This window comes from Rhodamnia argentea, chromosome 7, assembly GCF_020921035.1.
Source record: "Rhodamnia argentea isolate NSW1041297 chromosome 7, ASM2092103v1, whole genome shotgun sequence".
Taxonomy (NCBI): domain Eukaryota; kingdom Viridiplantae; phylum Streptophyta; class Magnoliopsida; order Myrtales; family Myrtaceae; genus Rhodamnia; species Rhodamnia argentea.
In genome coordinates, this window is record NC_063156.1 from 159,476 (window position 1) to 184,370 (window position 24,895).

The window sequence follows — 24,895 nt, forward strand, 5'->3', positions numbered from 1 at the left end:
CGTATCTTTTATTTTCGGGGACATAAAAAGAATAGATTATTTAAAACAGAAAAAAGAAGCAAAGAAAAATTATATTTCTCTTCCGGGGGAACAGAATTAGAAAAAAATTATTTCTGCTGGGAAATTGTTGAGGAACAGAATTGTTACCAAAGACCTAAAACTTTTAGCCATGGCCAACTTTCATGTATTGAAAGGGCTCTGTAATGATACCGTATGAAGTCATACTCAAAAGGAACATCATGTCTATCCAACCATGGGATCTCCATCTATTGGTGAACCTTCTTCCCTTTTTCTGTCCAATGAAACGAACCAGACTATTTGTCTCAAACTGGGGACAAAACCAAAGCGGCACCAGAGGTATTGGAAAGATGAGTGTTATAGTTAAACGGTAAACCCAAAAAAAAGAACGGCATGTATTCATACGACATAGCAAAAGCTTGTTAGTTAATGCGGGAGGCCAAATCAAATAGAGAGAGGTGCACTTCCATCTGCATTTCCTCCACATTTAATCGGGTACCCCGACTTGGGTTTTGAAATCCCATCTACTCTTACTTGCTGTGCTCTTCTTTTCTTCTTCTTCTTCTTCTTCTTCTTCTTTCTGAATCATCTTGGCTGGGCTACTCCACCATGGAATCGACCGAAGCGTCAGGCGCTGACTTAGCCTTACTCTGCTTCTTCTTTCCCCCGCCTGTTTCACATAACAACACACCCAAATGCGGTCCGTGAGCAGACAGTTTCACTAACCAACTACTGAAGAAGAAGAAGAAGAAGAAGAAGACAGACAGACAGACAGACACTTGCCTCTGCGCTTCAACTGTTTAAGCCTCAAGCTCTTCTTCATATGAAATCTTGTTGAAGTTTTTTTGGTCTCCTCCGAAGTACCCGTTTCGCCTGCAGAAGAAAAGAGGGTCATTGAAATGATCAAAAGGCAGCACAGAGAGAGGATTGGCAAAATGAAAGATACTCCTAATCCTGCTAGAGGTTGGATCCTGTCCATGTCCAAAGCAGCGTCGTTGCGGATGCTTCGATAAGATCCGTTGATTTGTTCAGAAAAAGGGGTGAGATTACCTTCGGCCACGGCCATTTCCACGTCTTGCATGGTGACGAGCCCCTTCTGCAACGCCTCCTTTTGTTCCTGCATCACCCATCACCAGTAAATATTTAATCCAATGGTCTCAATCGCAAGCACAAAGTGGAATCCGTAAACACAGACTCTGCGCCATTTCTTGAAGAGCTTGCGCTTGCGCTTGCCGGAGATGGAGAGAGGCTGCTGCTTGTTCTTGAGCTTCCCGGTCAACGCGTCTCCATGCACCGTCCTCTTCCTCTCCGCTGCCAGCGCCCTCCTCTTCTTCTGCACCTCGTTGAACTTGGCCATCTCTGCTTTGCCACTCCAAATTCCCAAAACCCTAGAAGAAGGAGAAGAAGAAGAATTTTACTTTCGTGGGCTTTGCTTTAATGGGCTAAAAGTAGTGGATCTCAGAACCCAATGAACTTTTCCAATCGAGGTTAAAGGCCCCGTTACGAGATTTTTTCGTTTCTTCGCAAGATAATCTAAAATTATAGCGACTGAGGTTTTTTTCCTCTTTTCTTTTAAGTCGTCGTTTTCGACTGATTAAACCTCATAATTGACTGACTCCCACACGTCTGAGCCACAAGTTGAAGAATGGCAGATAAGAATGATGAGCTTGAAATTTAACTTTATAGTCAGCGAAAGGCTTGGAATTGGAAGCTACCTCTGCATGAAAGATTTATTCCCCTGATGATCCCCATCGCCCTACAGTCTAAACTCTAAACCAACATTCCGATCCTTCGCCTTGGCCTTTGTCCGTTTGGTACGATTGATGGCCCCACCCATTTGAACAACAATGTCACCCATTCGTCGCCCATTCATATCAAAGGGCTACTGAAGAACTAAGCCCTTACGCGGCACTCGTGATTCTCACACTTTCATTCAGGCTTCGGTTGCCCCCTCGTGCTTCTTATCCAAACTCAATGGGCCTTCCACTTTGAAATGCAACTACCTTCTCAATTCATCTCCTTAATCTCAGAATACAAGGAAAAACGCTCGAAAACGTCATTTTTGACAATCGAACATGCAAACTGGTATCACTGTTTCAAAAAATTCAACAACTTTTATTCGCCAACACAGGAGCTGAACATCCGGACAATTGTTATATCTACTGGGAGTCCGTTTTGGCAGGCTCCCAGGACTTGTATCTGGTCCAATCTCTCTGCCCCGGATTCAGCGCATGGCCCTTGGAATGATAGATATACTCATCTCCCTCTCCCGAGAGATTCTCCTTGTGGTCGATCCCATACCTCTTTGGTTTTAGCATTAAAAGCTGCAAGGATAGAAACTCTGTTTAGCGAAACACCTCAACTTATCAACTCGCCTAGGATAATTTTTGTAGTGTAGACTTGCCTCGTCTCCTGTGTGATCAGTTATATGGTGGAGCCATCCGTGCCACTCAGCTGGCACCTGGGAAGCATTGTAGCGACTTTTCTCTGCATACTCAACCCACCTATGTCTTCCTACAGAATCACTATACTAGTCAAAGGTAGTTGATGATGCGATGGCATGCAAAGAGGATACCGCAACGAAATACCCATTTCGAGAGTGGCAGCTATACCAGCTAGGTGGAAACAACAGCTGTTCTACTGCTATCACCCAAAAGAACACGCTCATGACAAAAACAAAGGACATGATGCTATTTTTCAAGTCACCATATCTAGGAGAGGACAGGTGAAACCACAATTAGCCTATAATGACACAAAACCAAAGAGAGTGTACTTCGTTCCATTTAAAAGCACAATATTAGGTGCCTAGACTCATAAGTCAGCAAGACTGCAACTAGCATACAACCCAGCAAGTTATTAAATCCACCATGCAAGGCTTTACAGTAACCCAAGAAGGATGGAGAAGACAAGTTCCTGCTTCATTCGTCTTTCATTTCTTAAAGCATATGGCACACAAGAATGCTTGTACAAGGTATATTTTCAGGACACCTTCTGCAGAGTTTTCAATCATGCATCATGTGGAGACTGGTTAGAACATTTGTGGAATAGCAGGAGCCTGGTCTTAGATCTCCATCTGACATAGACTCTACAACAACAAAGCTTCTTTCAGGCTTGATCCACTTTGTGGTACTTTCTGCTCCTAGTATATGAGGATATTTCCTCCTTTAATCATCATTAAATGTTCACCCCCATCAAATAAAGTTCACTTATCATGGGGAAAAAAGGCATCCAACCGACAATAACTATTCTAAAATTAATTAAATCAAAAAAAGGATACCCAAATTTGATGCAGATGCTGCAAACACCAATCCAATGCAATAATAAATAAAAAAGGAGAAGAAACACCAACCATGCTGAGTCTCTCCAAGTTTCTCATAGTACTTGTTCCCATATTTGTCAACACCCACAAGCGTGGCTCCTATGTTGTGGATTTTGGTTTGCCTAAAATAAGTACAAAGAAGAGTTTGGCCATTTAAGATCCAGTGACGGCTTTCAAACGCAAAAAATAGTTCTTTGACAGCAAGAAAAGGCTGGTGGCATATCTTTAAATGAAGCTCTCCCTTATGCATGCACATAATATGTGCAAGAATGGATGCCTTTGTCAAACTCCTTGATAGAAGGCAATCAACCTTCAATTTATCCAAAGAGTGTGACAGCGCATCTCTACATCCTCTTGAGAAGCATGTTTCAATCCAACTTTGGAAATTGTCTAGGCAAAGCGAGACTATGTACCCAAGTGTCTTAATTCTCATGAGAAACAGGTAATGACATAGAATTCACAGAAATTATGAAGGCTCTATGAGAAGCCTCTTCTAGTGCACAAACAAAAAGTAGAACGAAGGACGCACTCATCACCAATCCAATCAAAACAAAAGTACTTTGAGTCTTAAGAAATCTCCAAAGGAACGCCCAGTCTCGAAACAATTCAAAAAACCATATAGAGTGAAATCTAGAAATTTGACTTACAGAAGGTTCCCATCTGAGAGGCAATTCCTGCAAAGTAATCCAGATGACATAAAAAGAATTTAGTATAATAAAGCGACGGAGCTAAACAAATAAAGTGCGATAAAACAAGTTGAGATTACATTCCAAGTCACGAGACATGAATAGAATTGGCAAAGGTTTCTCGAATAACATAATTGAATTCGATGTATCAATGACAGCTGACATTACATCACATATCAGCAGACGAGAAGGAAAGAGCTACACCACAGAGCTATGTGAAACAGAGACAACAGGGAACGAACAAGTCTAATATGAGATTGTGGTGAATTTTTAGTATTTTCTCATAGCCTTGGCATGTAAAATCAGAGTTCCACTGCATCGGTGCTAGCACGAACAGACACGCAAAATCAAGAATAATTCAATTCAAATTCAGACAAATTACTAATGTGTAACTGGAATGGAGGACAGCGTTACATCTTTTCTTATTTTAACAACATAGAGACACTCAGATCGTACAATGCCCACTGTTTAACGAGGGTACACTCCTGTCGTCGACTTAAACACTTTCCGACCATCGGCATGGTCTCGTCGGTAACTCTCTAGCCAAGATAGCCAGCACAGCTGTGGGAACATGCGCCTAGACGCTTCAATCGCAGCATCGATAAGCTATCAACAACTCGGGAATTGCGTAAACGGAAGCAGAGTGAAAGAGAACACGACTTCTGTTCCTCCTCATCGGCGGGTTGTATTAGGAGCTCACCAGAGTCGGGGCAAAGAAATCAAATGGCAACGGGGACCTCCGCCGCAAAACAACGAGATCTAACGGACGAAATCAAGGAACACCACGAGCAATCGAGAGGTAGAACTCACAGGTAGCCTTCTCCCTTGAGTTCGCGAAGGAAGTTGCCGAGGCCTCTCTCTTTGATGCCCTTCAAAACTCCTCTCACGACCGACGCCATCTCCTCCTCCTGCCTCCTCCTTACGCTGTGTCTCTGCGATCGATAATCGTAGGCGAAGGAAGGCGGTTGCAGGGTATGACGCATGTACCCAATTACAATCTCCGAAGATGGGCTCTGTGCGCTGGGTGGACCGGGCTTGTGGCCCTATTATGGACTTTTCTTTTCTAAAACGCCACGTCGGAAAATATATATACATAAAATATAAAAATAAGTACATTAAAAATCTTAAAACTTATAATTCAGTCCTGAAATTTTCAAAAGTGCAACAAATTTTTAAAACTTATCATGAAAGTGCAATGAAATCTTAAAATTTTCAAAAAGTACAATCAAGTCCTAAAATTTATCAAATTGGCTCAATCAAGTTTTTCGTTAATTGTATTTTTTTAAAGTTTTAGGGCTCAATTACACTAGGATTTAATTGCTTTTTTTTTTTTAAATTTCAGAACTCGATTGGATACTTAGGGTAAGTTTTATGATTTAATTGTACTTTTTAAAAGTTTTAAAATATCGTTGCATTTTTCCTACGAGTACTTATCCCTTAAAATATATAAGATAAATCATCATGAAGGCATACAATCAACTTTTTAAGCACATACATTGACATATTCGTTATTATTATAATTATTATATATATTTTTTTTGTTCAAAAGACATAGTCGTTATCCATGAAATAAATTGAAGTTTCACTCCAGGGGATTGCTTTTTCGCTCGAGTAGATATGGAGAAGGGAGCCGAACGCAACGTTGATTACACGTGGCTGGTGATCATTGGGCTAAGAGCCTAGCAATGACGCGGATGCAATTCCAACACCTTCAATTTCATCGCCCCAAAACTTCGTTCGCCGAAGATTTGGGCGAACTACTATTTTTTGCTTTTCTCCTCCCTTTGGATTCTTCTGGTCCGAGAGAGAGAGAGAGAGCGGCCGAGCTCGCCGTCAGCTGGAATCTCGTATCTGCTTTAATCCCGACGTCGGTAAGCATGTCGGCCGACTCGCCGGCTCTGTTAATTTTTGTATTCCACCCTCTATGTTGTGCTGTGGACCTGCGTAGGTTTTTTCCCCTCCTTCATCGTAAGGAAAGTAAACGAAGGAATTAAGTTCGTGTCTCGTGCAGCCCTTCTTTTTTGGCTCCTCGGATACTAAATTAAGGGTAAATCGAGCGTCTGCTCTCTCTGAAATTCTGAATCGATCGCCGGGAAAGTGCACGTCCCAGATTTTGCTTCTGTCGGATAGTTAAATCCAAAGTTGGTTTTAGATCCGTGTTAGTTTTTGGTTTTGGTTTTGGTTTTGATTCCAATATTCCATTTTTACAGGGCGATAGCAAATATGATGAGGTTGCAAACGTACGCTGGGCTTAGTATAATCGCGTCACTGGCAGTGATTTATCATGCGTTCAGCAGTCGAGGCCAGTTCTACCCAGCTATGGTTTATCTATCCACTTCCAAAATCAGTTTGGTGTTGCTTCTTAACATGGGTCTGGTCTTTATGTGCATCTTGTGGCAATTGACGAAGCGGTTGTTCCTTGGTTCCCTACGGGAAGCTGAGGTAGAGAGACTTAATGAGCAATCATGGAGAGAGGTCATGGAAATCCTCTTTGCTATCACTATTTTCAGGCAGGATTTTTCGGTTACCTTCTTGGCTATGGTTACTGCCTTGTTGTTGATCAAAGCTTTACACTGGTTGGCTCAGAAGAGGGTTGAGTACATTGAGACAACCCCTTCTGTTCCCATGCTATCTCACATCAGGATAGTTTCTTTTATTGGATTTCTGCTTCTCGTGGACAGTCTCTTTTTCTACAGCTCTATGAAGTTCCTCATACAGATGCGGCAGGCTTCCGTTTCCCTTTTCTTTGCATTTGAGTAAGCAGTTCCACTTCTGCTCGTTCCCAATATCACTGTTGGCCTTGAAACCAGTTTTCAAGGCTTTTGCATAATGGATTGGATGCTTTGAGACCGATTCTGATTTATTGCATTTTGTTTCGCGGAAGTCATCTCTCTTCTCGAGTTTAATAGTTATGAAGTTGGACAACTTAGTGGGTAGATATTATCATTAGACTTTTTGGACAATCATGTCTTATCTGTTTTTCTCTGGTGCAGTGTCAGGGCGATGCCAAAGAGTGATTTGTAATTGTAGTATATTCTTGATAAAGCACTAGCTAGTGAATTTGAAAATCCTAATAGTATGTGCAGCATTTTATTCTCAGATTCTTTGTATTTGTAGAGAATCGTTTTAGTTGGTTCACCATCCCTAAGTCAGGATAGCTTTTGACTGTTTGGAGGGTACTGTTGGCTCTATATGTGCATATGCAGCTGTTATTTCTCTTTGCCCGTCATATGTTTATACAAGGTAATTTAGCAAAACTGTTCAGGACTCATTGTTAGTTGGTGTGTTATTTTGTTCTGTAGGTACATGATACTGGCCACAACAACTGTGTCGACTTTTGTTAAGTATGTTTTCTACATTAGCGACATGCTTATGGAGGGCCAGTGGGAAAACAAGGCTGTTTACACCTTTTACTTGGAACTAATACATGACCTGCTACACTTGTCGATGTATCTGTGCTTCTTTCTTGTGATATTCATGTAAGTAATCTTTTACTTTCAGACCCAAAACGAAGAGTTCGCATTTTTTTATATAGGAACATATACATGCTAAGAGTTGTTGAAGTTGCTGGCTTTGTTTTTGTGCCTAATTTCTGTTTACTGTACTGTTCCCTTCATGCAATACCTGGTTAGAGCCTGGCCATATGTAATGGATTGTCTTGCCGGCACTTACATGATAAAAAATTACGATTTAGCAATTCGGAGCTTTTTCTTTCTGAAGAGAGCAATTTTAAGTAATGTGTTTGACAGTGATGTCGGGCATTGTGAAATTTAGTCCCTTGTCCTTCACAATATAGTTTCGATGATGCTAATAAACCTACTGTTTCTAAGCATCTAGCATGAGAAGATATTATACTTGTGAAGCTCCTGTGAGGAAAATTGTTCTGCTTGTTTTTCTCATTTTCCTTTTTTGTAATGTTCATGAAATGCCATTTTGCTCTTCAAAGGGTGTGTGCCATAGAAGTGTTGTAAATTTCATCTTTTTCTTGGCAGATTTCTAGTCCTATCCAGTATATCTACCTTCTATTTGCTAGTCTTGATTTTCTAAACTTGCTTATTGACTCAACTAGACTTGATTATTTAGGAATTATGGTGTACCTCTGCACTTGATTCGGGAGCTTTATGAGACATTTAGAAAATTCAAAATTCGCGTTGCTGATTACATTCGATACCGAAAGATCACTTCAAATATGAATGATCGATTTCCAGATGCTACACCTGAAGAGCTTAATGCGTGAGTATCGTATCTAAGTTGGCCAATCTTTGTTAGTTTTAATCTTGCATTGTCTTAGGTATAACCTCAATTTCTTCCGATGGATGCAGAAGTGATGCAACATGCATTATATGTCGAGAAGAGATGACTACAGCGAAGAAATTAAATTGTGGACACCTTTTCCATGTACATTGCCTTCGTTCATGGCTCGAGCGACAGCATACGTGTCCTACTTGTAGGGCCCTAGTTGCACCACCAGAAAGTGGGACAGCTGCTGCTGGTGGACAACATGCACAACTGTCGGATTCTCGGCAACAAGGTGATTAGTAATATTGTTGTTTCTAGTCTTACTCCAATTTGCTTTCTTGCATGAACTCTGGATTTATGGTGGTGTCGGCAAGCAGAAGTGATGCCCCTGATCTCCAGTTAGTTTAAAAACTTCAAAGAGATTGAAATGCTCTTTCCTCCTGGGCATGCGGATTTTGTAGACTATATGAGTTTGCTGCGATGGTCTTTTCCTTCCAGAACTAATTAGGCTTATGGGAGTACTTATATAGTCTGTGGTTTCTTGAGCAGGGGCTGCTTCCACAAGCACCTCATCTCAGGGCTCAAGTGATGTTGGTTTGGCTGGTAACAATTTAAGTGGGCATCAGGCCAGAATCCAAGCTGCTGCAGCTGCTGCATCAATATATGAGAAGTCTTTTGTTTACCCTTCGACAAACGCATTAGTATGGTAAGCCTGAATTAAGCTAATGTCTTCGCTGTTGCATTTTACCTCTTAATTTCAGGGTGGGTTATTATCTATGTATGTGTGCTTTAGCTGGCTTTGAGTTTCATTTAAACATGCCAACAGCCAAAGTATGTACATCTTCTAATATGGCATATTCCACTGCGCCTTAAATTCCGCATGCAGACCATACAGATTCTTTTCCAATATAATAGATGCAAGGACCCCTTGGGTAGAATTTATCTCTTTTCCCAATTAATTGTTTTGTCTAATTGTACAAACTTCCTCGATCCTCCATTAATTATGTGTCAAATAAGAATATGGCTCCCCATCTGATCTATGTATTTATTTTGATGCAATTGCATTTGGTCCAGCACCCTTTTCGATCGCACTGTTATCTCTAAGGGAAGAAACCGAGGTTTCGAATATGTATCGCTTATGGCCCATTAGATTGATTATCTGAAGTAAACATGAAAATTGCTAAGTAGTTGCTTTATGTATATTGACCATGTGAAATGTCTATATAACATTATGTTCTTTAATGAGATTTGCCAATTTGAGGTCAAATCTGTTAGAATTAGATGGAATGTGGTGCTGCTTTAAAATTGCAGTGTAGTTGGATCTGGCAAGAGCTCTGGTCACGTTTCTTTTCTTTGATTTGCAGGTCATCAGGGTATGCCTACCTTCCTCAGCAAAATGTGCCATCCCCTAGTCACTCTAGCGCCGGCGACAGTGGTCCACAGCAATTTACAGGCCATGGTGATCCTGGAAATATGTCTGCCTCACAATTCCCTAGCATTGTTTATGTCCCAGTTCCAGCTCCTGCAGCCACTGGAGACAGGATTCAGGGAGTTCATGATAACTTATCACAGGCCCATTTGGAAGCTCAGAAAAAGTTTCTGCAACAGCAGATTGAGGTATGGTCTCTGGGGTACGTGGATATTGGTAGTGATCAATGACGGTGCACTTAGCTTTTAGAGTACTTCTATCGCTCACTCAGCTAGTTAAAGTAGTTGATCTTTTTTCTTCTCGTCAACCCTCCAATGGAGGAGGAATAATCTCATCAAACTTTACACCGCTCCTGTTAATATGCGATTGGACTATATTGTGCAGGCGCTGCAAAAGCAACTTCAATTGCTGCGGGAGACGCACGTCGAAGGGAACATGTCTTCAGGTACCCCGGCATCGGGAGATAGCAAAGGGAAGGCTGCCGTGAGCTCCTCGTTCCCTGTTTCAGACAGAGACTCGTCATGCTGAGAGAGAGAGAGAGCCAAGACAGTTGATAAACTATAGCCTGCTGATAACTGTAAATGTACACCAGTGGAGAGTTTCTTTCCCATTTTCTTCCTCCCTTTCCTTTGAGAGAGGGAGAGGGAGAGAGAGAGGATTTGTCCTTTTGAATTGGCCGGAAACTGGTTTAATGTATGTGACAGAGCTCGGATTTCATGCCGGTCAAAGCTTTGCTAAAAATGGCCCCCTCGTTGAATTATCAATTTGCAAATCCTTGAATTCTGAGTGGAACTGGTAATAACAGTTCCCCGAATCCCTGTCTGGAGTAACTCTCGGTATTGAGAGATGAATCGAAATGGGTAACGACTGCGTATAAAGGAGACTCATAATCGCACGCGTAACCAAAAAGCGTGGCAGTGACCAAAAAGCGTGGCAGTGAGAAGCGATTAGGTAGAGAACGCTTATAATTATTAAATGCTGTCTTCAGCCAAACCAAGGTAAGCTCTCGTAGCTCAGTTGGTTAGAGCACCCGTTTAGTAAGCGGGAGGTCTTGAGTTCGACTCTCAACGAGAGCAACTCTCCTTCTTTTTTAATTTTTTTGAATGTTTCAATCGCTAAATGTGAATCTGAATGACTAAAGATGAAATTCATATAACCGTCAGGCTTCAACCGCTCTACGTCTCTTCCATTGCCCACCACACACCTGTTCTGTTTCCATGATTGAATCCGAGCACCCACCATCCTCTCCTCCGTCCAAGCCAAAGGCCGTATGACATGAGCTCATGCCACTCCTCCTCCTCTTCCTCCTCCACCATGTTTGTCCCCAAGTTCCATCCCTTACGCACCAACCATCCTCGCCTCCGTCCTCCTCACCGCTTCCGCTGCATTTTGGACCAGCTTTCCCCCAACCTCTCCGTCTCCTCCTCCCTCAGCTCCGTCCTCGCCTCCGGCAACGCCATCGCCGCCGCTGCTAAGGGCTCCGGCTCCGTCCACGGCGCCGTCACCTCCGCCATCACCCACGTCGCCGTTACTGCCGTTGCTATTGCCTCCGGCGCTTGTCTCTCCACTAAGGTCGATTTCCTATGGCCTAAGCTCGATGATCAACCTGGTAAAAGACCTTCCGACCACGACGCTTCTCTTTTGTCTTCTCTTCAACGATTTCCGTTGGCAGCACCCTTTCGAGTTCTCTAACCCTCTCGATCGACCAACTCAGAATCGCTCCTCAACTCCCTTTTCTGACGCCTTAAATCAACACTCAGCTTCCTTAAGACTGACACAATCAGTTAGGATTAGTTGTTTAAAGCAAAAAATCTAGTGGAATTTCTCTATCAACCTTACTAAAACCCTTTCCACAAGTTTGAAATCGGCTTCACCATTTGTACTGCGTTGATTTTCACTTCAGTACACCTTCTTGTATCTAGACATTGTAGAGGATATATTATTCAACACATTTTACGCAGCAGCATGGTGGAATTGTCTTATGTCAGTTTCTTTTTGACACTGTATAAAAAAGATCCCTTTGGACTTGCCGCAGGTTCTCTTGTGCTGGAAGGAGTTGACGTAACAGGCTGTCCTGTATTCAATGATGCAAAGGTTTCCATTAATTGCGTTGACCACTCACCAATAATGTCTTGCATTCACATCTGCACACACTAAAACTACTCCACTGTCAAGACAGGTGCGAAAGGCTATTGCATTTGCCAAAAGAGCTCACGATGGGCAGCTCAGGAAAACTGGAGATCCATATTTGACTCATTGTCTCCACACAGGGAGAATCTTAGCTATGCTGGTTCCTTCTAACGGCAAACGAGTATGTGAACCTTCTGTCGCATATCAGTGGGCATTCGGAATACTTATTGTACCACGATTTTTCATCTTCCACTGGTTCTTCAATCTGCTTTCCGTGCTTTCTGCAGGCTGTTGACACCGTTGTGGCTGGGATTCTCCATGATGTGGTTGATGATACCTTTGAGAGTCTGCATAGTGTTGAGCAAGAGTTTGGCAACGATGTCTCCAAGTTAGTTGCCGGTGTTTCCCGATTAAGTTATATAAATCAGGTAGTAAACTGATGGCGATTGTTGACACGTCTTTTTGTTTATCGGTGAAAAGGCAGTCTTGTTTTTTATGATTTAGGTTTTGGTGTATCTTGACGATTCTGTTATTGGTTTTGCCTTAGTGGGAACTTGAAACTTGCTTTCTCCATGAAATTCTCAAAACGCATTTCTGTTGGTAACTTTAGAGTGGTCCATTCGTTTCTCTTATTCTCCAGAGGTAAAAGTTTAGGCATGAATAAATGGTAGAATTTATATTGAGTAGAGGGCTATAGAGGAGAATCGCTAAAAATTGAACTGGACTCCCCTTCTTGAACAAGTACGTTCTTTTGGCTCACTCCTTTTTGTTTTATGTGCTGTTTCTTTTCCCTTTACAATGCTGTACAATCTCCCTTGCTGTAAGTCTTTAATGTAGACCTCTTCACTGATTACTATTCCACCATCCTTGAGCATACCTGTCCAAGTTGATGAAGTCTTACACCCTCTCTAGATTGTCCTTGGGTTTTGTTTACCCTTCATTCAAATCATCGTTGATCCCAACTAATGAAAGAGGATGTGTCAACTTGAAAATAGATGTCCAGCTTGACTATTTCTTGATTGCACTACGCAACCAGATTGATTAGTTTATGTACTTCTGATTCATTGGAAGATCTTTGAAGCTTGGTGATCACCACAAATGAATCTTGAAAATTTGTCTGATTTACCTCAATTGCTATTTACTTTACATGTCAAGGTCCTTTGTAACATCTTATCTCATGTAAGGAGTTCTAAAATGTCACTTACTTCCATATATTCGATCATAGTTCTAGTAAATTTGGCAATCGCCTTGAGGTGTCTGCACCTGCACCCCTTATTTTGTACACTATAAGATTAATGTTCTCCTTCCTCACCTTTTGCGTCCTTCATTACGCTTTTCTTGCAGCTTCTAAGGAGACACCGCCGAGTAAATGTGAATCAGGGTAGCTTTGGTGAGAAAGAGGTATGGAACTTAGCTATCTGGTCTAGAAAGTTATCCAATTATGCTTAGGAGTTTGGAGTTTATGACGCATCGTAAAGAGTAGTCGGAGATGATTCGGGGATTCGTGCCATGCTTTTTAACTTTATTTTCCCAAGTGTTTGCATAAGTCAATGGCAAGCAACTTTAGATGGTGGTGCATGATTTGTTCTATAAAGTGGCTGCATTGCCTTTTTCTGCATTTTCTGAGCATTTAGTTGAGTCATAAGGTGTCTTCTCTTTTCAAATTATAATTTAAAGTTGCTTAGTAGCGGTTTCTAGTCCTTCTGAAGTTCTCATTGCTCTTCCAGGCGAATAATTTACGAGTTATGCTCCTAGGGATGGTTGATGATCCACGAGTTGTACTCGTCAAGCTTGCGGATCGTCTTCACAACATGAGAACCATGTATTGACTCACTCCTTTTCCATTTTCTACTTGTAATTGCCAGACGTCTTCCTTTTTCTCCTGAGGCTCTCCTATGGTTAACAATCTGTTCAGATGTCATCACCTTTTCCTTTAAGAAAGAGAATTTAACTTTTATTTCCACCTTTTTGTGGAGATCTGAGGGAGTTAAAGAACTGAATGCACTCTGAAAATTCGATGATAAAAGATTTTTGTTCCAATATTGTGATTATTATGTTGGTGCATACTGCTTGGCTGTGCCGGTAGATGATATTCTTCCCGTGCAGTTATGCTCTTCCATTGCCAAAGGCTCAAGCTGTTGCACAGGAGACCCTGGTAATTTGGTGCTCACTTGCTTCGAGATTGGGTTTGTGGGCAATGAAAGCTGAGCTGGAAGATCTGTGCTTCGCAGTTCTCCAGGTCTGCTCATAATTGCTTCAGTTTTTGGGAAAACTTACGACCTGTATATATGCAGTAGACCAACAAATGAGAATGTGGAATTGAAGATGACTTTTCTATATTATCTTGGGATGAATTAACAAATAACCACTTAAAATGAAGGTTAGACGCATAGATTAAAGAAGGGTGTCTATTCTGCTATAGTTAATGCAGGATAAGCTAAGTTGGATATGTAGGCACCATAGGTGGTGCTGTTGTCAGAATCTATGTTGCTTACATATTCATGGGACCATCTCATAGAGAAATTAAAGCCTCGAAGGAAGTTGTTGCGCGATGAGGTATGGGGGCGAGATATTGTTCTTTGTTTAAGGATGTGCAATCCATGTTTTCATCCCTTCTGTGAATGCATAAGCTGCTGAAACACTGGACACTTGGTCAACCTTCCATTCTGGTAACTCAATGATTCTAGTGATGAGTTCCATATTTGTTCATCTAAGATAAAACGAGTGGCCATTAACCATACTACAGCATACTATTTATTATTGTCGGTCCTGTTATTTTCCGTCAAATCTACCATAATATATCAGTTACATTAACATCCTGCAGCCACAAGTATTCCGGAAGATGCGTTCTGATCTTGCTTCCATGTGGTGCCCAAGCAATAAAGCAGGAAATCCAAGAAGAGTCTCGGGAAAAACTAGCTTCCCGCACTGTGATGAGGAAATTTCATCTTCCGATGATGAAGATCCAGTCAATACAATGGAGAACATGAAAAGCATGAAGGTATAAGAAACTTGTTGCTTCTTTTAAAAAAAAAAAAATTTGGTGGCTGAAAATTGCTTCTTTCATGTTATATAAGCTTCCTGTGTGAAAATCCTGATGTAGATACTTGTCTTCTTTGCTATATTGAACACGTGTTTGCAATTATCTGCCAATAGTCATCGAACAAATTCCCATTTACACGCGCGGTACCCATCAATGATGGATCGGCCCTTTCAAATTGATTGACCGCTTATGTTTCTCTAGAACAAGATGTATTCTCTGCTTCACTTTATTCATCTGGAACTCGTGTTGCCTATTGAAGGAAATGGGTTTTTATTGCATTTCATGACATTAATGGGTGACATATTTGTTGGAAACCATTATAGTATGGGCATGGTGGAAATCTTCTAAGGTATGCGTGCTTTCTTAAAATAAAATCAATCAAATGATGCTTACTTTACTATTTCGGGCTGTGGCATCGGTTAATGGTGGATTCCTCATGATTCAGCATAGTATTTAGGCAAAAGGGTTTCAAGGTCCCTTATCGCCCTCCAAATAGAATCGATATTCTCTCTTAGTTTAGGTTGATCAAGCTAGTCGCGTGAGGGAAAGTGTTGAAGTGGGGGCAACTAAACTAGAATCAATCTATAAACCTGAGCTGTTAAATGAGGTAGTGGATTGCGTGTTATTTAGCTTGACAGTGAGTTGCGATGACAATGTCTAAGAGCACTAGTACTACTTGCAATAGAACATTGAAGCTTTTGTTTAACTTACGATTATACCATAGGAAGTTCAGAAAAGTTTCATGTGTCTCGAGGACTTGCTTCAGTGATGAATATATATGAAAGAGAGCAGAAGATGGCCTGTCGGTGCATTTACCCTCGCCTTTTGAAAAACATGGCAGTACAAGAGTTTGAAGTGATTCTACGGAATGGACTCTTATGTGCTCTTCTCATTTCTCCACTAGATAGTATGGTCATAGTTGTGAACTTGGAGTTTACTTTATTTTTCCTTCCATAAGGAACAATGAGAGTTAATCATACTGAGTAGTTTGATGGAGTCATTTACTTTTCTGAATATTTGGAAGCATAAATGGTTGGAAAGAAAGTGTTTCCCCTAATATGCTTCATCTATCCATTGTTTCACTGTAGGATCTTCTGGAAGCTGTAGTGCCTTTTGATATCTTATTAGACCGGAGGAAGAGAAGCAAGTTTATCAGTAATATTGTAAAAGATTCGGAGAAGGTCACAAAGCCTAAGGTTGTGAAAGATGCTGGAGTTGCTTTGGCTTCTATGCTTGTATGTGAGGAAGCTCTTGAGCGCGAGTTGTTTATCTCAACTTCGTATGTCTACTTACTACTCATTGTTTCTTGTATTGGCCATATTTCCTATGTGGAATTGGAGGCTACATTTTATCATCTGGACCATACTTGAAGGATCTTTTGCTCTTACTTTTTCCCCCTTTTCTCATCAATGCTTGCAGGTATGTTCCTGGAATGGAAGTAACATTGTCCAGCCGACTAAAAAGTTTGTACGGTATTTACAGCAAGGTATAATGGAGTTTGTAGTGAATTGCACTTTGTGGAAAGGGCTCAGTTTTTCGTTTTCTTGATGAAGTTTAATCATGGTCTTGTGGCAATAATACAAAAGCGAGTACACTAGACAAAATTTGACAATCGCGAAAAATGTTTGCATTTTGATTGGGATTGCTTCACCATTTACTGACTCAAAAAGTTTTTTTGTGGGATAAATCGTAATGCAATAGATTGAAAACTCAGATACTTTTAGTTTTTTGAATAATATAAGGCTGCTATAGGGTCTGCCTGTAGGCTACTCGCTGGTACAGGCAATAAGTTTTAAGTGCTAGAGATGTAAAATCACGGTCACATGTTTTATCTGTTGTGCTGTTCAGTTCTTTTTGTTTACACTCATGCTTATATTTTCTCTTCTGTCTCACTAGATGAAAAGGAAGGACGTAAGCATTAATAAAGTGTATGATGCCCGCGCATTGCGGGTGGTTGTCGGAGACAAGAATGGAAGCCTACATGGACCTGCAGTTCAATGTTGTTACAGTCTTCTTGATATTGTGCACAGGTCAGCACATTGAATTTTTCATCCTCCTTTTCCCTTTCCCAGTAGGCAAGACAAGCAAGTTCACGGGTTGTGTCTTTTATATGATCTCAAGAGGTTTATCATGTTGGATAAGTATACACTAAAGAGAAACGGCACTGCTGCTGGCAGAGGCTCACACTTATTTGGTGCCCATTGCAGACTTTGGACCCCCATTGATGGTGAATTTGATGACTACATTGTTAATCCAAAGGCCAGTGGTTATCAGGTTAGACTTCTACCTGACATGAACATGCGATGATGGTTATTTTAATTTGCTCTTATTGACTATTTGGAATTGGAAGTAGAATTATTGCTGAGTCCTGGAAATTATGTTCTCCCTCTAGATGAGAATATTCTTGTTGTGCTTTCTAAGGAACAGAGTAGATCTATCCACCAACGAGGAGGCCAATTTCTTGGACTTGACTGCAAATCTAACTTCTTCCTCATTGGCTGTTTTGTTGATGTTACGTGAATCAGAGTTTTATCTCTCTTGAGTATCTCTGTGTCTCAACAGTGAACATTGTGTTAACTGCTTTTACATGGTTCTGTTGTCCTGGGAGTCTAAATATTGTTTTCTCTGTCTTACATTATGTAACTCTTTCAATGGCAGTCTTTGCATACTGCTGTCCTAGGTCCTGATAGTTCACCTTTGGAAGTTCAAATAAGAACACAGGTAAAGGATGCTAAACATTCTTCTTTTGTTTTGATGTTTCGGTTATCCTACATGACTACCCACAATGTTTTCAGAGGATGCATGAATATGCTGAACATGGACTTGCTGCACATTGGCTTTATAAGGAATCCGGCAACTGGTTACCATCAGCAAGCAACATTGGCGAGTCAGAGTCCTCTCCCTCCAAAGATTTGGAGGATTCACCGCCAGTGGAAGGTGATCTTTTTCAGAAGTATGGTGCACTGAAAGCTGGGCATCCAGTTCTTAGGGTTGAGGGAAGTCACTTGCTCGCTGCTGTTATAATTAGGTATGCCTTGTTCAGCTTAGTGTATACAATGCAACTCTGCATATTCCACATAAACTCTTACTCTTCTTACTTTCGCAAGCGCAGTGTGGATAAGGGTGGAAGAGAATTACTTGTTGCTGTGAGCTTTGGACTGGCCGCTTCTGAAGCAGTAGCTGCCAGAAGATCCTCATTCCAGACAAAGAGATGGGAAGCGTATGCGAATTTATACAAGAAGGTTCAGTTGCCTGGACTTCTCAGTTACTGACTTAATATCTTGGAGTTTGCAAATAGCTACACAATCAGCAAACGTCTCTAAGATATAGTTACACTTGGGACTTTATACGAATAGTGCCTGGGATCTCAGCGACTAAATTGTCCTGAGTTTTGGCCTTTAGCAATTTCAAAGTTTGTCAATGACTTCGGGATCAGTAAAAACTCCTACAAACAAATAGTTATTCCAGAGCTTTCTGTAGCATATTCGATTGTGTGAATGGAGGACCATATCTTCTTCGCTGGGTTTTTTAGTGCTCATATGTCAGCATTAAAATGCATTGACATTTTTATTTATAAGCTTGCAATTATTGGAGGAATAAGAAACAATTGACGGTGTATTTATCACGGTTAAAGAGAACAAGTTTATTATGGTGGTCGGGATCAGTCTGAATCTTTCTATTTTGAATGTTGATCTTAAGAAAAGCAAGTAGTAAGTACCAGTTTTAGAATCATGATTTACGTGCTGGAGCAATTGATAGTATTGGATGTAGCCCCTTGTTAGGAAGTTCTGATCAATTTTCATTTCAATGTCACCAGCAAAGTGTCTGAATTTAGTGCTGTAAATTTTGTCTTCTAGGTTTCCGATGGGTGGTGGTTTCAGCCGGGACATGGTGATTGGTGCACCTGCCTTGAAAAGTATACACTTTGCCGGGATGGAATGTACCACAAGGTATGTTACTGCCACACTGCCTTTATATTTGAGGAGTTTATGGATGGCTTTGGTACCGAATTGCCAATCTTCAAACCAACCTTGTGACTAGGTGTTGTTCTTTTTCTACTTCCTCTCTCACTTTCTCTTAAGGGTTTTAATATCAATTATTCATCCGCTGGACTCATTTTAGTTAACAATTATACCATTTTCCTGGCTCAAAACATGCAAATACAAAATGGCCTCATGTCCGCGAGCACGTCAAATCTTGTTGCAGTCAAGTCTGTATCATTTCTGTTTTCCGTTGCAAGTCAACGGTACCATTTAATTATGGCAAACACTTTCGGTTGGGTACGTCTCGAATCCTAGTTTTCATGTGTATGTTTTACCATGCTTTTATATCAGTCGGCATCAGATATCTGCATCATGTTACCAGTCGAAGCATTTGCTTTTCGCGAATGTTGGGTAAAATTTTTATTGTCCTGTGGCAACATGTGAAAATGGTTCTCTTGCTATGCAGGAAGACCAATTCCAGCGGCTTCTTCCGACTTTTATCCAGATCATTGAGTTAACAGAGCAAGAAGAATCTGAATATTGGACTGTCATGTCCGCTGTTTTTGAAGGAAAACAGATCGACTCTATTACATCTAGGCCGAGCTTAACCTCCATTAGCTCAAATTCCATGGAGGGCGGTATTAATAACAAGGTCTGTCTACGCAGTATCCCCACCTATTATCATACACTGCGGCTTCTACCTAAGTTTCTGTAATCATTTTCCATCGTGGCATTTCGATTTCACTTGGACATAAGTGCGGTCTTCAACCGTCATGAGTGTGCCACCATTTCAAGATTCAGGTCTAATCAATGTGGACAATTTCTAGGTGCACCTGCTGAGGACAATGCTTCAGTGGGAAGAGGAGCTACGCTCTGAGGCGATTGCTAGCCAGAGCAAGCTTGGTGGAAAATCATGTGCACTTGGGGAGGTGGTGATTGTGTGCTGTCCGCATGGTGAGATCATGAGGTTAAGGAGTGGGAGTACAGCTGCAGATGCGGCAAGGAGAGTAGGGCTCGAAGGGAAGTTGGTGTTGGTGAATGGCCAACTCGTCTTGCCCGGTACCGAGCTCAGAGACGGAGATGTGGTTGAAGTCAGACTCTAAACAAGCCATTAAGAGGTAAATTCGGATTTGCCTAGTAGTGGCAAGTGTATATAGAGCGGGCAATAGAATGAATAGGGTGGAAGTGAATAAGGCTAGTGCACTTGTAGTCGTAATAGATTTGTATAGGGATTCTAGTTCAATTGAAACATGCCGATTATCATGATCCGTGCGTCGAGCTGGGATCATGTCCCTGAGACATGACTTCAGGAGATTCATCTGTCCTAAAAACGCAGCCATTCAAAGTGTAAATAATCTGATATCACAGATCAGTATACAACAGATGGGTATCCAGATTTTTAACAAATAATAGCAGCAGTACAGCCAATTCTTTTGACATCTGAGCCTCTCCAGTGTCCAACCCCATGGTCCGTCTTCAGGCGTGGACACCGCCGAAGTTCGATAAATCACCCGAGGTAAGGCAGGTCGGTTTCAAATTTCAACACTCATAGAGCTGATTCTAAGTCTTATTATTATTATTCATATTATCTCCTCGTCGTGCGTGGTGTAATTACTACTTTTGTTTAGGTGAAGTCAATGGTCTCTCCACCACCTCCATGTCTCTGCTGAAGGAAGGAAGTGTAGACTCGACCGTGCACGTGTTTTCTGCACTGAACAAATTGGGTTCCTCCAGAATCTGAGATGGAAAAAGATAAAAGAGAGGATTTGAAGTGAACTAACGTCTTTGCCCTTGTCTTTGACCCTCAAATTACAGATTATAAGATATTTGTGATGGGTATTTTCGAATGACAAATATGTCTTTTTCATTTTCTTTTTCTTTTTGTTTTCCCCCTCCCTTAATTTTCTCAGACCGCCAGAAAATGAATCCTTCCGGACCCAGTTTTGAGTTTTTGCAAATATGGTGCCGAGCCATTCCTGTCGAAAACTTTGCGAGGGATCTCATCCATATGCTTAAAATGAAAAGCCTCCAAGCCTACACTTTTGTTTCATTGACATTGCTATCTCTAGGTTCCCTTACTTAATTTCCTCTTTTGCCCTTTTCCTTCCCAATTCCGCTTCTCATCTACGTCTCTTTTGGAAATTCCTCTTCCCGTCGATTTAGTCCGATTTTGTGGCGTCGATTAGAGCTACGTACGTTCTTTTAGAACGAGCAATTTTTTTCTGGACAATCGCTTAAAAGTTAAGGGAAAATGGATAAAGAGGTTGCTTTTACGAAAGTAGATGAAGGTCACCCCTGGCGGAGAAAATGCTAACCTCATAAGGGGTGGGGTTGCAAATTTTCTTTGAACACTCGAAATTCTGGCGTGATATAAAGATATTGACTTTATACAATCATTTATAAATGTTTTCAAAATCTGCGAAATATTTTCTTTTTGAATTTTTTTTTTCCTTAAGAAGTACGGGGATGGAAAAAGCGGTTGCCCCGCCGGTGCCCGAAACAAGGCCCTCCTCCCACACGTGGGAAAGATTACAGGGAAATAAGAAGATACGTGCGCCGGGGTTTTTATATGTCAGAAAAGCGGGAGGAAGAAGGTGATAAGCGCGTGCTCTTATCAGCGCACATCGAGACAGCTACCGCGCACTACTACGAAGACAGTGACCAGTTTGCTTTACAATTTGAAATAAAATAAAATAAATAAATAAATGGGGTCCCTATCTATATCTGTCTATCTCTCTAGTTTTTTGGGAAAAAAACAAAAAAAAGGGAAAAATAAAGGAATTAAGGAAGAGTAAAAAGACCCATAACATGCTTTAAGTGGGGGACAGGGCGTACGAGGTAGAGTGACGTGGCGAAACGGGAATCGAACTCCTGTCAACGAGTTAGACAAATATACCCCTGGCGGTCTCCCGTTCGTTACTCCCCCCCTCCTCCCACTCTTCAATTTAGATTTTTACTTCCCTTCCCTTCCCTTCCCATCCCATAGCCCAGTATCGAAAGCTCTTTTAAAGGGATCCGCAAATGCCACATGAAGTTAATATCACATCTCCAACATATTATCCATAACGCTACCTATCCACTTATTTTTATTTTTATTTTTTGGGTCATTCATGATGGTGAATTCTTCATGTTTGGGATGCGTTGCCAAATGTGTTATTTGAATTCTTTCGTATCCTCGTATTTGCAAATACGAAAAGAACATAAACCATGCCAAGCTTGAAACTTAACTCTAGTTTCGTTGCAAAACATTATTGGATACGAGATGAGAAATACCATTTTCCAGGCTCTTTTTTTTTTCGGTAGTCAAAGGGCGACTAATTTATCTACCGAATTATGCACCTCACTAAATGCACTTTTCCCTTTGTTGTTTTTTTTTTTCCCTGGATCTAAATTTTATCCCAGACGAACTCTAATGTTTTCTTAGGTAAAAACCCTCGAAACTTATAGAATATAGAAAACTCGACACGTAACTTCACATATAATACTTTCAAAATGAAGTGAAATTTGAATAATATCGCGAATTTGGTGGGAAAATTAAAAAGGGTGCCTTCTCGCTTTTGCTCAAGCGTAAACAAACACGGCTTATATACACACACACATGCGATACTCACACGTGTGTGTATTGTGTAAATGTGATACTCATGCGATCTCATGTTTTAGCACGCAAGAAATGTGTCGTCTAAATTGTTTAAAAATGTGCCGCGTTTGAATCTAAAATGATACGGTTAATAAACATGTCACATCGTATCGTGTTATCGTCAAGTGCGGATCTAACACAATACGATAGTGATGTGGTACTTCCGGTGAGTTGCTAATACAGTGCTTTCGACCAATCTTTATTTAAAATCGCTAACTGAAGCGCTAGGCGACATGTGTAGCACTATTGGCATTTGATGTGAACTTTTTTTTTTTTTTGCGATTTTTCAAAAACTTACATGAATTTTTTATGCATGCATTTTTTTTTATTTATTTTCATTGCGGCTTGCGGCTGACAAGGGTCACGACCCTTGCTAGCCACAAGTGAGGAGGCCTTTACTCGGATCTAGCGAGGGCCTTTGCACCCTAACTTTTGCCCACAATTGGCGAGGGCTCGAGTGAGGGCCACAACGAAACAAAAGAAATTTTCAAAAATTGCAAAAATTATTCACGTCAACATTAATTGTATTAGGTAAGAAGTGAAGTGTTTACGTAAGTAATTTCTAGTCAATGTCGACGGCAATAATTCTATCGTTAAATTATTCACATGTTTAGAATTAAGTCGATCAAATTTAACGTGAATATTAAATTGAGATTCATGCGATGAGTCTAAGATTTTTTTTTATTGCGACGGACGAGGAGGCACGTTAGCATTCTCAAGTGAGAGTGGGGAAAAGGTCAAAGTCAATAATGGGAGAAGCATGGCTGTATTTTGTTTGTTTTGGAAGAGGAGGGAGGGGCAAAAGTGGAAATAAAAGACTTGGGGATAGGAAAGGGGGGGGGGCCCACAAAGTGTTGAACTGACTCCTGACCTAAATCGAGTCCCTTTTTCTTCTCCACAGAAAAGGAAGGTAAAGTATCACTCCCCCCGCGAGCAACACTGGCGTGTGCACGCCCCCACCGTAGTCCTTCGCCCCGGACCAATCAGAACGCGCGAGATGACCTTTCTCGGGGCGGGTGGGGCCCCACCTACACCCGAATTTGTATTAATGGGGGTTTCTTATTTTGGTCAGTCAAGGCAAGGGCGAGAGAGTGACGTGTACGTCCTTTTACTCCATTTATCTTCATCTTCTTCTTCTTCTTGTTTTTTTTTCATAAAAAAGAACAGAAATCTCATCTTTTAGCTCATCTTTTTTTCTTTTTTTTTGCCTATATGAGTATGCATTCAAATAAGAGCTTTACATATATAACCATTCATTAGCATTGAGAACACCCTGCATTTTTTTTTTCTTTCTCTTTAGAGATTTTCACATATGGATATTGAAGTTTCTTTCTATTAATTTCTCGATGCGGAACCACACGGATTTTGACCTTTTTTGAAAGTTCCGAATCGGCTAATCAATTCATAATGTTCGACCTTTATAAGTTCGCTTCGGTACCGGTTTTTCCATATATTCTTCCTATTTGATTGATGAGAAGGTCGATACGGTCCCTTTTCTTTTTCGCCCCAAAGCCGAATGCAATTGGGATTCAATGAGACGCCCCACTACTCAACTCTCGCGTGATAATCTTATGAGCAGGGAAAAGATACCTATCGATCTTTTTGAGGTTTGGCGAAATAAATCGTGCGGATTTCGCTATCGTCTCGTTATATTCTATAATGTGGTGACAAAACAAGTGCATTTTATTTATGTCCGGCAATTTCCAAGCAAATAGTAACATATATTAATGTTTAGGTTTAGTGCAGGGAGGATTCGATGCAGTGGAAATGAGAAAATTACTACTTTAAATCGGGAAAGTTGGAACACATTTAAATATCTTTAGTATATTTTGAAGGGGAAAAAGATGTCGACAAAAAAATAAAAATTAAGAAAAGAAAAGGAAAGAAAAAAAAGGGAGCATGAAAATAATGAGGAGAGAGGCGCTGTCGGCGTGCGTGGAGCGGCGGGGAGAGTTGCACGGACAATCACACAGTGAGTAGCCGCAGCTTATCATTTCCTCCCACACACTCTCTCTTTCTCTCTCCTCTCTCAGTTCTTTTAAAACGCGAAAATCAAGGGGAGACAGACAGAAAAAGAGAGAGAGAGAGAGAGAAAGTACGGGTTGGCCAATGGCGATTTCCAAGAGCTCGCCCCCCCACACTCGCATCTATTCTCTACTTAGAGAGAGAGAGAGAGAGAGAGAGAGAGTCATCAATGTAGTGGACACTGCTCGTGTAGAGAGAGAGAGAGAGAGAGAGAGAGAGAGAGAGGGTGTTTAGCATCGGCGAGCATCGGCAGCAGCAGAGTCGCAGAGCGGCAGAACCTCTGTACTGAATATGGAGAGAGAGAGGTATAAATGGGAGAGTGAGTGAGAAAAAGAAGGGAAAAGTAAATCCAAGTGAGAGAGAAAGAGAAAGAGAAAGCATATAAC

At 41.1% G+C, this 24,895-nt stretch overlaps 4 protein-coding genes and 1 non-coding gene across 15 annotated transcripts; 3 read left to right on the forward strand and 2 right to left on the reverse strand.

Moving 5' to 3' along the window:
• Window positions 1-389: 389 nt before the first annotated feature.
• Window positions 390-1,481, reverse strand: LOC115744614. Of its 3 annotated transcripts, none has more exons than XM_048282819.1 (5): window positions 1,214-1,480; window positions 1,069-1,135; window positions 802-891; window positions 585-688; window positions 390-554 (listed from the first exon to the last, which is right to left on the reverse strand). In XM_048282819.1, the coding sequence occupies exons 1-4, from the start codon at window positions 1,373-1,375 to the stop codon at window positions 618-620; spliced, it is 390 nt and encodes a 129-aa protein (XP_048138776.1). In that variant the 5' UTR covers window positions 1,376-1,480; the 3' UTR covers window positions 390-554; window positions 585-617. The 3 variants fall into 3 exon arrangements, with proteins under 3 accessions (XP_048138776.1, XP_030535747.1, XP_048138777.1); XM_030679887.2 differs by having other exon boundaries at window positions 390-550; window positions 581-688; XM_048282820.1 differs by lacking the exon at window positions 390-554 and having other exon boundaries at window positions 652-760; window positions 791-891; window positions 1,214-1,481.
• Window positions 1,482-2,005: 524 nt separating this feature from the next.
• LOC115744606 (probable NADH dehydrogenase [ubiquinone] 1 alpha subcomplex subunit 12) lies at window positions 2,006-4,997 on the reverse strand. The gene is made up of 5 exons (XM_030679867.2): window positions 4,834-4,997; window positions 3,985-4,011; window positions 3,368-3,459; window positions 2,423-2,532; window positions 2,006-2,342 (listed from the first exon to the last, which is right to left on the reverse strand). The coding sequence occupies exons 1-5, from the start codon at window positions 4,920-4,922 to the stop codon at window positions 2,178-2,180; spliced, it is 483 nt and encodes a 160-aa protein (XP_030535727.1). The 5' UTR covers window positions 4,923-4,997; the 3' UTR covers window positions 2,006-2,177.
• Window positions 4,998-5,757: 760 nt separating this feature from the next.
• Window positions 5,758-24,674, forward strand: LOC115740484 (ERAD-associated E3 ubiquitin-protein ligase HRD1B-like). Of its 4 annotated transcripts, none has more exons than XM_048282065.1 (9): window positions 5,758-5,894; window positions 6,234-6,779; window positions 7,326-7,502; window positions 8,107-8,256; window positions 8,346-8,554; window positions 8,812-8,968; window positions 9,627-9,879; window positions 10,076-10,232; window positions 24,645-24,674. In XM_048282065.1, exons 2-8 carry the CDS (start codon window positions 6,247-6,249, stop codon window positions 10,217-10,219), a joined length of 1,623 nt encoding a protein of 540 aa, XP_048138022.1. In that variant the 5' UTR covers window positions 5,758-5,894; window positions 6,234-6,246; the 3' UTR covers window positions 10,220-10,232; window positions 24,645-24,674. The 4 variants fall into 4 exon arrangements, with proteins under 4 accessions (XP_048138022.1, XP_048138021.1, XP_030529835.1 ...); XM_048282064.1 differs by lacking the exon at window positions 24,645-24,674 and adding an exon at window positions 24,559-24,580; XM_048282063.1 differs by lacking the exon at window positions 24,645-24,674 and having other exon boundaries at window positions 5,805-5,823; window positions 5,870-5,894; window positions 10,076-10,448.
• TRNAT-AGU lies at window positions 10,694-10,767 on the forward strand. Its single transcript has one exon. It is a non-coding gene; the product is annotated as a tRNA-Thr (tRNA).
• On the forward strand, window positions 10,858-20,284 carry LOC115740440. Of its 6 annotated transcripts, none has more exons than XM_048282055.1 (18): window positions 10,858-11,300; window positions 11,727-11,785; window positions 11,871-12,002; window positions 12,109-12,249; window positions 13,166-13,222; window positions 13,549-13,643; window positions 13,928-14,060; window positions 14,646-14,822; window positions 15,953-16,143; window positions 16,284-16,350; window positions 16,761-16,894; window positions 17,042-17,138; window positions 17,523-17,585; window positions 17,711-17,892; window positions 17,977-18,106; window positions 18,722-18,814; window positions 19,314-19,499; window positions 19,675-20,284. In XM_048282055.1, the coding sequence occupies exons 1-18, from the start codon at window positions 10,967-10,969 to the stop codon at window positions 19,948-19,950; spliced, it is 2,547 nt and encodes an 848-aa protein (XP_048138012.1). In that variant the 5' UTR covers window positions 10,858-10,966; the 3' UTR covers window positions 19,951-20,284. The 6 variants fall into 6 exon arrangements, with proteins under 6 accessions (XP_048138012.1, XP_048138011.1, XP_048138013.1 ...); XM_048282054.1 differs by having other exon boundaries at window positions 10,859-11,300; window positions 17,660-17,892; XM_030673928.2 differs by having other exon boundaries at window positions 10,860-11,300; window positions 17,072-17,138; window positions 17,660-17,892.
• Window positions 24,675-24,895: the final 221 nt, after the last annotated feature.